The sequence below is a fragment of the Erpetoichthys calabaricus genome, chromosome 2 (assembly GCF_900747795.2).
Source record: "Erpetoichthys calabaricus chromosome 2, fErpCal1.3, whole genome shotgun sequence".
In the NCBI taxonomy this organism is placed as follows: domain Eukaryota; kingdom Metazoa; phylum Chordata; class Cladistia; order Polypteriformes; family Polypteridae; genus Erpetoichthys; species Erpetoichthys calabaricus.
Genome location: NC_041395.2, coordinates 301,349,982 through 301,363,807, shown reverse-complemented (window position 1 = coordinate 301,363,807; position 13,826 = coordinate 301,349,982). Strand labels below are relative to the sequence as shown.

Here is a 13,826-nt window from a genome sequence, read left to right as displayed (position 1 = left end):
TTAAACAGTGAAGAGTCGGACATTAGCACTTTACTTTATGGAATTATACAACACATTACAAAATGTAAATGGAATGTTTGAGACTGAAAACTTATTAACATATCTATAATGAAATCAAAGGTAATTAATGCAACCATAAAAATCAATGTGTGTCTCCACTTTCTTGGCTCTCTCTTTTTTCAGGTCAGGATTGTGTGGGGGCCAAAGCCTATTCTGGCAGAAAATGGATGACGGCAACAACCACTTAGTCTACCACATGGCATGAACACACTCACAATCTCTCACAACCAGACAATTGCTTTAGTTTTCTTTTCTTTTAGTTGTTCTGGTATATATTTCAAAGGGCTTTATTGTAGTATAACATTATTATTAATTTGTTTATTGAGCTACTGTAAAATGACAAATTTCCCCAGTAAGGTTTGTTTGCACTATCTACCCTTCCAAATTATCCATATTGTACACTTTGGCTTTGTAATATATAAGAAAGCTGGTGTCATTGGAAGAAACCTATGCAAATATGCAAACTTCATAAACAGTGTCTACAGCAGAGGTAGCCAACATGGTGCCCGTGGGCACCTGGTCACTGATTCACCATAGCTAATTCTTCTTTCGATCACTTGTAAAAGTTCTGTTTTTACAATTTTTATCAAAATTGTTTATATTAAAAAAGCAGTTGTGACGTATTTCCTGATATATGCAATTTCATATTGTCATGGATGGCAGGGGTCCTTGCCCGGCTGGGATGCCTTTACCTTGGAAGGGCCTGAGGAGCAAGTGTGGACAGAGCATCACCTCCCCAGAACGCTAGATGGCCAGCTCCCCTGGTTGACAGCGGTACCTTGAACTCCCGCAGGGCTTCATGGGAATTGGAGTTTGTTACAGCCCTGTTGGGATCTGAGGGCGCTGCTAGGGGGTACTGAAACTATTCCTGAGCCCGTGTGGGCGGTTCTTCAGGGTAACCTATATAAGGGACTAGCAGACACTATTCTGGAAGTCAGAGTCGAGAGGAGGGAGACAAAGCTTGCCGGGAGGAGTGGAGAAGAAAGAAAATAGAGAAGGAAGAGTATTGTGCAGTGCTCTGTGTATTGGGATTGTGTTGTGCCTGTGGGAAACGAGGAAGGCGTTTCCCACGAGGTGAAGAAAATAAAATCATTTGTGTTTTATCAGTGTGCCTCCTGTGTCTGTCTGTGTCAGGTTAAGTGCTGGTATAGCGCCATCCTTTGTCACAATATATACAATACACAACTGTGCTGCATTAATGAAAATAAATTACTAATTACTGTAAATTACTCAGAATTAGCACAACAAATAGCTTTATTCAATATTCTGTACTCATTATTTAAACGGTATTTAAAAATATTTATTAAATGGCTTTGTGTAAAGATTTACATGAACTGATTTAAGTAAAAATACTTAATAGCAACATGAATACAGTACATTTGACTTTGCTTCCACAATTAAATACCAAATGCAGATTATAAGCAAAACATTAATAATATTTTCATGTAATTTTTTATATTAAAGCAAATCATCAAAAAAATAAATAAAACATAGCCACTGATGTTAAAGAATGCTTAAACATTTTTAAAGTCTCTTTAGAAGAAATTCTTCATCTCACAGTATGAATATACAGTATATATGGTTTCCTTCAGCTGGGCACAGTTAGGCAATGGGCTGCGTTTCTCTGATCAGCCATCGCAATGCCTCATGTCGCCCTTGTCTTTCAAGCTCTGCTCCAACTACTTCTCTGCATTTCTGGTGATAGTCATTCAGCCAAGTGCGCTACAATAAAAAATTATACACATTAGAAGTCTAATTCTAGTACAGTCTGCCCTCTTGTCTCACAGTTTTTGCTTCCTCATGTGAAACATGGTGAGAGCACAAAAGATACTACTAAGAAGTGACAATAGAGTCCAGCTGTAGATGAGACAATCGGAAGCCGCGGGCACCTTCAGCAACCCGAGACACTCTGAGGCCCATAAAATGACGCCCTTGTACTCAGCATTCATATCAGAGCCCACCCAGCCTCCAGCAATCTCACACATTATCAAGCCTTGGAACCAAGCATTTACTTAAACATGATGATATGGTCTTATACAGGTCATTTGATTCCAAAACTTTTAATACACAAAGTTTGTAGCAACACAAAGTATGGTTTACAATGCTTACTTTAAAAGTACAGTTAATTAAAACACTATTTTCTTTGGTATTATTATCTGCAATAAGAAACTGTCTAACTTTATTAGAGAGGCTAAAAACTGTCCTTGCTGCAGCTGGATACTTCTCAAGAAACTGGCTAAGATCTTTAGATGCCTCATGGCCTGTTCTGCTTCTTTTCTAGTGGGGACCAGAGGTGCAAAGGAAGTGCAGAAGTCTTGAAGACAAGACATGCATCTCAAGATAAACTTAAAAGTTTCAGGGAAAAAAAATGCAGGAAACAAAATTTAGACTACTCTTTATTGTTAAGTAGTGGTGGGTATAAAGGGGAACCAAGAAGGGCTCTTGGTTCTCGGTCTCTCTGTGGGATGGAACTTCACCAGTTAATTGGGAATGAACACTTTAATAAATTGGCTCAAACACACACATCTTACAGCAGAAATATTCCTTACCTCTTTTTCTGTCAGCATCTCAGCATTAATCATTTTAGTCTGAATGGGTACCAGTGTGATTGGTTCAAAAGTCAAGCTGCCTCGATTTCTGTAATTGTACTGTTAAAAATAAATAAATAAATAGGTTACATATGCAGTAAGAAGCCTGAATTAAAATGGATTAGATATTCCTGTCAGCACTATTGACACTACTTACTTTAGGCTTGGTAGATACCACAAGAACAATATTTTCAATTCGAATGCCAAATTTTCCATCTTCATAATAACCAGGTTCTGCATTTTAAAGAGAAACCAAGCATTGATTTTCAATAGAATACAACAAACAATACAAATGTAATTTATTGTTAAATTTACATTATATTCAGGCTTGACTTTCACCTCAATTACAAACTGCCCACTACAGAGTTTTTGAACAGTACGCTGGAAGCTTACGTGGACTGGTTAGGCTACCTGAAACAAATGTGATTCTTCAAAGTAAATCAATACAATATGTCACTAAAAGCATTTCAGTACTTTATTCTTTTATATATTTGTGACTGAGCAAAGTGGCGCAGTGGTAGTGATGCTGCCTCGCAACAAGAAGACTGGGGTTCAAGTCTCAGGTGCTCCCTACATGAAATTCACATTTTCTCTCCATGTCCAAGTGTGTTTGCTTCAGTTTTTCTCCGCTGATGAAAGACATGTAGGTTAGGTGAACTGGTGAAGCTAGATTGCCCCCGATATGTGTGTGTGAGTTTTATATCCTAGTCTGTTCTTGCCTTGCAAGCCTAAATAGGCTCCAGCTTCCCCATAACTCTTCCCTGCATAAGCAGGTTTGGAAAATAGCTGGAGAGATAGATATTTTTCACTTTCACATGACAAATTCTATAAGCTTGCAGGTGAGCAATCTGAGACAGATAAAGCATATATTCTCAACCTTTCTCTTTTAAAATATTAATTTCCAATACCACCACCCACCTCTGCCATGACAGAAGATATACATATACATAATACATATAAAGTAAGTGGACAAAATAACAGAAAAACCCAAATAAAAAAGGAGCTTAACATTTAAGTAACTAAATTATGATTACAAATGCAACTGTGTGTGTGCCATTATTAGCAATCATCACTACATGCCAGCTATAAAAAAAAACAAAAGGTCCGAAAGTTAGCACTTTCATATGCGAGTTTATTAAAGCAACATGACGCAACAGTTTCACAGAGGCCTGGTGCTGGAATTACAGGTTCGGTGGTCACAAAAACCTCAAACTTACTTTGTGTATTAAAGGATCTCAAATATAATGACAGCATATACCAAACATAGAACAACTACACCAGCAAAGAGAAACAGTGGTCACAAGTTGAAGCGCTAAGAGGGATAGACAGAACACTTTAAAGGATACTTGATAAAAATGACTACACAGCTTAATCAGCATTTCCATGAACTTCACAAAGATGACGTTTACGGCAGGGCTGCCATTCACAAACTACTTGTGCTAAAATACAAAGCACACTGAAGTGAAAACTTGTGTAGTGAGCAGAAAACCTGTACTTCTGAGTAATGGAAAAAAGTGAACATGATCTTTTACCCTAGTTCCAACATCCATCCATCCATTTTCTAACCCGCTGAATCCGAACACAGGGTCACGGGGGTCTGCTGAAGCCAATCCCAGCCAACACAGGGCACAAGGCAGGAAACAATCCTGGGCAGGGTGCCAACCCACCGCAGGACACACACAAACACACTCACACACCAAGCACACACTAAGGCCAATTTATAGATGATTTTATGCTTGGAGAAAGACAAAAGATACCTTTGACCTAAAATGTCTGTTGCCAACTGTTAAACTTGGCAAAGGATCCATAATGGATTGAGCAGCTGTCTTGTAGGAATGATTACATTTGAAGATTACTGGGCACGGTTGGGTAACAACCAAGAAGTATAAGGCCATTTTATAGGACAAGTGCATCCTAACAAAGCAAATAACTCCATTCTCACGGAGGGGACACCTTCTGAATATGTTTTTTTCTCAGAGGCTTGTAACTCAAGATAAAGATGGAGGGGTTGCAGTAATTGCTAGATTGGAGTTAAACATCAAAAGAATCCCAATTGACTGTCCAATGTCTTTCGAGTGACTGGCTCTTAAACTAATAATAAAATTGTGTCTGTTGTCCCCCAAAATACAGTACAATGGGTCTTTCTTATGAGACTTGACTGATCTTTTAATCCACATTAAGTTCCCTCTCAAAGAGAGTCATTCTTCTTGGCCATTCCAACATCCATATCGACACTCCCATATTTAAACTGTGGAATGAATTCCTGTCCTTGCTAGACTGTTTTGACTTGGTGCAACATGTTAATTTTCCTACCCATTCTGGTGGTCATAGATTAGACCTGATGTGCACAACTGGCTTATCTGTCGGCAACACTTACAGTAGTGATTTGGAACTCTCTGACCATAAAGCAGTACTTTTCACTGTCTCATTACCTATCTCTCCTCTTACCTGTAAATGTCAAATTTCTTTCAGAAACCTTAAAAAAATACCTGTCCCTCTATCCTTGCTGGATCCATTTCTGATCTTTTTCTGTCTTCCTTGATTCCATAAATGCTAGATAGTCTTGTTGACTACTATAAACTCAGCCTTTCATTAAACACTACTTAAAACAGCTCAGTTAAAACATAAGGAAGTTTCTTATTAAGCATTCAGCTCCATGGCACAACTCAGAATTACAGTCTATGAAGCCAACGCCTTTGAGAGAATGTCGCGTAAGACTGGCCTCACTGGGCATATCCAGGCTTTCTCTGACCATCAAAGGTTTACAGAGATACACTAACTACAGTCAAGAACACACATTATGGCAGATAATAGAATGTGGCCATGATAACCCAAGGGTTTTGTTCTCTGTAGTTAAAAAACTACTTAAACCTGCATCTAGCCCAATTACCTCCTCTACTGATGCCTCTTTATCCATAATAAAGATAAAGTTAAAGATCAAAATAATTCATCTAATATAAATCCATCATCCATCCATATGTTTCCCTGTCTTCCCACTCCATTCAGCTCCTTTACCAATTTTTTGCCAGTCACATCTGCATTTGTTAAAGACCTTCTTTGTAAGATAAGGCCAATTACCTGTGTACTGGACCCAATCCCATCCACACTTCTTAAATCCTGCCTTAATGCATAATCTCGACTGTTGTGACAATAATAAATATATCCCTTGACACTGGCTTTGTGCCAGCCACTTTCAAAATTGTTTCTGTAACCCCAATGTTAAAAAAGTCTGGTCTTGATGTTGACAATCTTAACAATTTTCAGACTCTGTCTCACTTACCTTTTCTGTCAAAAATTCTTGAGCATGTTGTAGCTTCTCAACTCACCAATTACCTCTAATCTGATTGAACTCTTTCAGTCTGGTGTCAGGGCGCAGCACAGCTGTGTAACTGCTCTGCTTCGGGTAACCAAAGATTTGCTTATGGAAGCAGACTCTGGACAAACCAGCATATTGATCTTAGTGCAGCATTTGACACTGTCAGACATGACATTCTACTGTCCAGAATGCAGAACATTCTGGGCATCTCTGGCACTGCCCTCAAGTGGTTCAAGTCCTATCTGACTGAAATTCAAGAGTTTGTTGGTTTTGGCAACAGGAGAGCCAGCTCAGCGCCAGTCACACAAGGAATTCCTCAGGGCTCTGTCCTTGGTCCTCTTCTCTTCTGTATTTATATGTTTCCCTTTAGCCACATTATTCATAGCTTTGGACTGGGTTCTCATTTTTATGCAGATGATACTCAACTCTGTTTAAATGTTAAAAGCGAAAATTCATCAGAGCTTTCTTCGGTCGCAATTAGCCTCAGTGAAATTAAAACCTGGACGGAGTAGAACTCTTTCAAATTAAATTGCAACAAAACTGAACTCTTGAAAATTTGGCAATAGATAGATAGATAGATAGATACTTTATTAATCCCAATGGGAAATTCACAAAAGCACAAGTTGGGAAAATGAGCTCCTTTTCAGTCGCACTTGATGTGATCTCATCAGACCTTCTTCTAATGCAAGGAATCTTGCTATCATTTTTGATTCCTCCCTTTCTTATTCTGACCACATAAACACATTGATAAACTTTCTTACTTTCACCTACATAACAAATCCCGTGTTCGCTCATTCCTCTTCTTTTCTAATGCTGAGAAATTTGTCTATGCTTTTATCACATCCTGCATCGATTATTGTAACTCCCTACTGGGAGATGCCCCTTCAACTCTTATTTCACATCTCCAGTTAATTCAAAACTCTGCTGCAAAAGTCCTTACACAAACCAGCAACAGCAAGCACATCACACCCATCCTACTTCTCCTTCACTGGCTCCCTGTATCTTACAGGATGGAGTATAAAATTCTATTAATAACTGACAAAACTTTAAATGGCCTTGCACAAGACTACATCAGTCACCTTCTTCATTGCTCTGCTCCTGTTCGCCCATTAAGGTCCTCTGATTCTGGTAATCTTGATGTGCCCCACATTAACTTGTACTCTGTGGGTGACAGGACCTTCAGCTGTATAGCACCCAGATTTTGAAATGACCTCCCTAAATTAATTAGGTCATCTGACTCCATTCATTCTTTTAAAAAAACAACTTAAAACTCATCTATTCAGGAAGACTTTTTACCTTAACCTAACACTCTGCTCCTTCTTTCAGTGTACCTGTCCAGATGCTGGGGATAATCAGAGTGTGTGTTGTAGCATAAATTATGTAACTTGTTCAGGCATTTAGTTTAGTATTAAATTTAGTATTATAATCTGGCTTATTCTTTTATTCTGTTTAATGTTTTCGTATATATTGTGTTTATTTGTTAATTGTTCTATGCAGAAACTATTTGTATCATTTTGTTTTAAGTGCCTTGAGCATGGGAATGCTGCTATATAAATAAAATGTATTACTTTTTTTCGTATTTTTCTTTTTCTTATGATTATTCCAGGATTATAATGCCCACATATACAATGCTATACTATTGCAAGAGTACTTTCACCAATTGCTAGATCAAAGAACCCCTAAACCGTCATGGAAGGTTCTAGAACATACAGTGAAAAGCAGATTCTCAATATCTTCATCCTTCAAAGAACAAGGGGCTTCTCTTCTTGAAGATTGTTTCTGTATCCCACTGCAAACAATTTTGGTCTTGTAGGACAAAATTCCCAGAAGAGATTAAGCTGCACCAAAGGCAAAAGGGTGGTGATACTCCTTACTAGGTCATAGATATTAATATATTGTTTGGTATTTCTGTTATTTTTATCTACCTTGTATATAAATTATAAACACATATATACACACTAACATACACACCCAATTTCTACTGGAAGTTTAGAGCTTAAAGCTTAGCTTTTATGATCCAGCTCACTATGTTTCCCAAAGTTCGATCACACATAAAAACATCCACTGACTCAGTGAGAAGATTACTTTTGCTTTTTGCCAATAATCCTATCAATGTGTCTAGTAATATTTGACAAACAGAATGACGTATCATTATCAACGTAAACCTTCAGAGTAATCTTTGATAAATTGATTGATGTGTCATCCTTAGTATTCAGCATCACCTTTATCTTTGCTGTCACTTATCTTTACAAAAAATAAATAAATAAATAAACATTACATAAATATGTGATGCTGACTTGAATCAAGAGTTGCCTGGCTATATCATGAACTCTTTTGTACTAATCAACACACTCATGCCACAATGTCTGAAGTGGCATTTTACAGAAACAAGCTAATAGGCTGCTATCATATGAAATGTCAATAAATTCTTCCAAGACTGACAGAGAATTGACAGAGAATTGTTTTCAAGTTGCACCTAAAAGTCTCTGTAAAATGGCCTGCAGTAAACGCATAAGCTTCTAATTTCCGTAGTACTTCATGAAACACATGCTTGGCAGAGGGTTCACACTCTCTCTTGAAGGTTTGTAGATAAATTAAATTGGTGTGTGCACCATGCATTATTTTATTGATCTTTTTTTCAATGAACAGGTCCACAAGATACAACAGTTATGATGAATGGGCAACATGTCATTGCCAACTGACTGTTCCTGTTTGTGACAAAATTAACAAACTCTTTCCAAAGACTAGATAAATAATGCAAGCAATTTTTGCAGAGCAACCACCTCGCCTAAATGTGCAGCAGACTACTATTTTACAGATCACAACATAGAGCAAGAATTCATGCCTCTCGCCCTTACAAAATTCAGAACAGACATCAGTATACTCAACACTTCATTAAGGCTTCCTTCAGCTTCTGCTGTAAAACGTATATCATAACTGCAGAAATATTTGATTCAATGCACTGTACCAGTGCATGCTCCCCAACTTGACTTGACTTGATTGCAAGCATATAGAATGTAACTGTTTCTTTTTTGTTGTTATTTCTGTCCTTGTATGAACCCCAGTTAAAATTAGCCTAATGGATTCTCATGGCTGTGAAGTCAAGAATATGAAAAATGTCACCAGTCCTTAATGTCACCCAAAGCTTTCAAAAAATTCCATAACAGTACATTTGATTATCTACTTATTTTGAACACACTCAAGTAAATGCTGATTTCTGAACATGCTGAATTGAGAAATAGTTCAATTTGGTTGAAATACAAAATCAATATCACAAATACATAGCACTGTGTAATATTTTTTCTAAATTAGCTATAGTTGACAATAGACAATGTCAAAAAATATTGTTATTTCAACCAGAGTCATGTCTTTCTTACAAGAAGAGGTAGTCTCCCCAGCAATTTTCCAATCAACAGTACACAACGCTCTAAGCAATTAATCTGATTATGGTGAAACAGTGCCAGGGTACCAGGGCAACAGCACCCCACGATGGCACAGGGCAGAAGGAAGAGTCTAGAGAGTTCTCATGATGAGGACAAAGCCACACAGAAGACCTGCATTTCTGGCAGCGTGGAAGTTCATGCCCTGTTGGTTTGCCGTATGCCTCAGAAGTGCACTGGGTAGGGGCATCAGCATAATCATGAAAGTGCATGCAATGCTACAGCAGGGAGTTACAGGGCCAGTGACCTAACAGTTGACAGGAACACCTTGCATGCTGTGTAAATAAATAGTGGGGCCAGGGAAGGAATACCAAAAACTACAATACACTGGCCTCTAGGGGGCATTTAGACACTTATGTCTATGTTATGCCGGCAATAGAGCAGATTTGTCATATGACACCAGGGAGACCCAGCCCTTTCACATGCAGGGACACCAGGAGTTACTGGTTACTGTCTTTGATCCCTGGTGTCCTGAGTGCAAATGGAGGGCAATCCAGATCAAAGAGAACTAACTCCAATCTGGCAAAAGGCTGCATGTTTACAGTCATTACTTAAGTGGTGGGAAGAGGAGACAGAGGGTACAAAGAGAAAGAGAGAGAGATGAGAGGTAAGATATGAAGAGCTTTTGCAGGGGGCATGGGGACAAGTTACTTCACCAGACAGGAGCTGAAAACCATTGTAAGTTGTCCTGAAAAGGCACCTGGGCTTTGTTTATGGTTAATTTATACCATGTTGTTACTTCTTTATGTGTTTTTCCCGAGCGATTGTTCTTTGGCCTTTTTTTTTTATTCAGACATTTTTGACCCTTGGAACTGTGACAAAATACATATTTGCAAATATATGCCTACTAAAGTGTGGCATATAGTAAACACAAATATTTTTCTGCTAATTTAGCATACTGTATGTACAAACACAACAATTCTTGAATGAATGCATTCAGTTGCTGTGTAATTTTGGGTGTTCATGGAATCGTGGACTGTTTTGAACTGATGGTATACTGGATTATAGCACATACATATTCTAGATATTTTTTCACTGTATGCCAAAGTATTTAAGAATTATACAATAAAAGGCAAAGAAAGCCTTCCAACTGTGTATGCAATATGTAATTTTTTATTTAAGAAGCACAACATAACAGCAAAAGTGAACAAAAAACATAAAAATACTATAGTATGTTTCAAAAAACATCCCTGAAGCTCAGCATTCACAAACAGATAAGGTCCCACCAATAATGGTTCTTTATTTAAGATAAAAGAGCAAATTATTTATAAAGGTTCAACATATTAGAGGCCTAGTAAGCTTAGTTTACAATTATATTAAGGAGTTTTGCCAAGTTCTGTAAACATTCTTGTAAAGAGAATCTGATTTTTTGCATTTAAGGCTGAAATAGAATATGACTGTCCAAATGAGTTATAAAGGTGAAATAGGAATCATTCAGTTGAGAAAAATAGGACCTTGTACATGTAGTGTGGTACAGGATATTAAAACCGGTTTTTCATAGCAGAATGAAATCTTATTTGATATTTATCTACTGTAAATATTGTTGTTGAGTCTTTAGAAGTTATGTTTAATCCAAGGTGATGAGAGATATTTTCAAAGATTTTGCCCATAATTGCTTAAGTTTAGGACATTTGCAGAACATTTGAATGAAGGTGCAAATGCTTGATGACATCTGCTCACAGGTTGGACCCTGGGGACATTTTAAAAAATTTTAGACACGATGCCAGTGAAAAATAAACTATTTTAATTGAATTTTGGAGTGTTAGGCACATATTGAACTACAGTGTATTTTATGAAGGGTTAAATCCCAATCCTTTTCTGAAATTATAATTATGAGATCCCTGTCTAATTATTCCAAAGTTCATTAAATAATACATTTCTTATATTTTTATATACTCTGGAGATGCTGTCTGAATCTTCATCTAAATTAGCTAGTTTCACCTCAGGTATAAACATAGGTGAAAGATGATTGAAGCAGGGTACGTTGCTTTTAATAAAGTTTCCAATTAGTATAATGAAGGAAAAGTGTGCTGCAGGAAGATTACAATTGCACTGTAATAGTTCAAAACAAGTAAGTACATTATAAACATATAAATCTCTAAATACCACACTACCTAAAAACCTCCACAGAATGAATACTCAAATGGTTAAAGTAGACTGAAATACAGTAGGTAAGTATCATGTATAGGGGTAAGAGAGAAAAGCTTCTCTGCCTTAAAATGTATATTTCATTGGCTACATATCTTTAATAAATATTGAACAACTGAATTGCTGGTAAATTGATGATAATTAATGTTGACTGGAGAACCAAGCAAATCTTGCAAAGAACAGATTTAAAACAAGGCTTCCTTTCAATGGCAATCCAAGCAAGTGTAGTTTTAATGACTTCTGCCAGTTTTCAATATTTTATTATATGCATATTTGCAGACCAGTAGTAGAACGGATAGTAGAACTGATAGCAATAATTGAATTTTGAGACTTTACTAGGCTGGGAAATAAACATAAAAGTGATGATAGGTTTTAATAAATTTGATTCAGTTATAAGAAAACTTTTTTTTTTTTTTTTTGCAATTTTTCATAGCAAGTATTTTGCAAAAAAGGTCACAAATGCCAAAACAAATCCAATCTGTATGAGCAAGTTTAGCCCTGCCTAAAGTTGGTTTCTGCCATTATACTTTAATGCTCTCTGGATGGCCTTAGAATGCCTGGCAACCTTAAAATTGAGTTAACAGAGTTCAAACAATAACTGAATTGAATTGTCTCAAACACTTTATTAATGTGAGACGATATTTCTAAGTAAACTACAAAGCAGCTCATTGTCAGGAAAACACAAAATTACTTGGGTTCAACTTCAAGTTAGATGCATTTACTCTTTCCCATTAATTCATTTAAAATATATGAAAGCATAAGAAACTTTTTAATAAGTGTATAATTAGCAACACAAAAAATAGGTACATTTATATAATAAACTTAAGAAATACAGAACATTTCAGGAAAGCTCATTCTCAATTGCACAATGTGATTCACTCTGAGGAGAAAGTGAAAATGAAACCATGACAGAGTGAAGTTTATTCAGTTAGCTTTCTAAAAACAAATATACAGCCTTGTTCCTCCCTTGCATTTATGATTGCTGGGACAAGCACCGGTAACACCGCAACTCTGCCCAGGAGCAGCGGGTGAGGAACATGAACAGGTGGAAGTATAAAGCTGTAAAAGTATGGGTTCCTTGCTACTGTGATTTACTCAGGAGTACAATATGCAGTATCAAGTAAAACTTGCATTATCTGCCGGTCTCAGACCACAGCACAGCTGTAGTGGAACGGAGCTTATGTTGTGATGGTTGCTGGTCCAATCTTGTTTTATTATTTCAGCCTACTTATATGCAGGTTGCCAATGTTCACACGTGCTTCAGTTCTCTTTGATTCACTGTTAATAAGATGGAACTCAAATTCTACACTTCACTTTCAGCACAACAATCTCTGACTTGTAGTTGTAATGACAGATTTCCTAATTCATTGAAAAGAAAATTGATAGAAAAAAGACTGCTGCTACTTACCATCTGACAATATCATGCCAGCCTCCAAAGGTTCATCAGCAAATGTTTTGTAACTGATTCCACAAGGGCCCTCATGGACATTCAGGAAACATCCAACTCCATGTCCTGTTCCATGAAGGTAATCCAGACCCGACTCCCAAAGAGCAGAACGAGCAAAAGAATCTAAGAGATGTCCTAAAGGAAATAAGAACATAAATTAAAGAATGAACAAAAGTCATAAGACTGATGTATCTATTTATGACTTCCAATAAAAATAAAATACTAAACAAATCAACTTTTGGTAGCTGACCTAATTCAGTAACTCATAGGTTATCGTTTGATGGCCAAACCTCTTAATTCAACCAGTCTTGGTGTTGGTACATGTCTCAGGTCAATGAACAATCTGGAGAGGTGTCTTTGTTTTTGTTTTCCAGTGTTCAAAACCATGGCCCACGATTAACAAAGCTTTTAGAGCTTACTGTATTTGGTAACAGGCTAGACAGGCAGAGATGCCATCTATAGAGATTTTATCTCCTATATCATAAAGAATTTAAAAGGCAGCAATTTGGACCCAACAGCACTCTAACTGCTTTATTGGTTGCGTTTTGTTTAATGCTTGTGAGTAGTGAGAAAAGCACTATATAAATGCAAAGAATTATTATTATTATTATTATTATTATTAATGGCAGTGAGGCCCACTAAACAGCCAACAAAATGTCATTTTACTCTGAGACATCCATGCAGCAATTAAAATTGCATATTCCCTCAGGTGGAGGGCAAAAAGATCTGCAAAGTTACCTAAAGGAATACAAATTATGATTTGTGCAAGTATTTTGCAACTATATGTATATTCTATCACGTAATGGGCATTAACCATATTACTGAGA

At 37.0% G+C, this 13,826-nt stretch overlaps 1 protein-coding gene across 2 annotated transcripts in view; it reads right to left on the bottom strand.

Annotated features, from left to right (window-relative positions):
- Positions 1 to 1,290: 1,290 nt before the first annotated feature.
- xpnpep1 (X-prolyl aminopeptidase (aminopeptidase P) 1, soluble) overlaps positions 1,291 to 13,826 on the bottom strand; it is a 70,061-nt gene continuing 57,525 nt past the window's right edge. For both annotated transcript variants that reach the window (XM_028795859.2, XM_051922176.1), the window contains exons 17-20: positions 12,961 to 13,134; positions 2,806 to 2,882; positions 2,610 to 2,708; positions 1,291 to 1,782 (exon numbers count right to left, since the gene is read on the bottom strand). In XM_028795859.2, the coding sequence (XP_028651692.2) occupies positions 1,663 to 1,782; positions 2,610 to 2,708; positions 2,806 to 2,882; positions 12,961 to 13,134 (470 nt within the window). In that variant the 3' untranslated portion in view covers positions 1,291 to 1,662. The remainder of the gene's footprint in view (positions 1,783 to 2,609; positions 2,709 to 2,805; positions 2,883 to 12,960; positions 13,135 to 13,826) is intronic.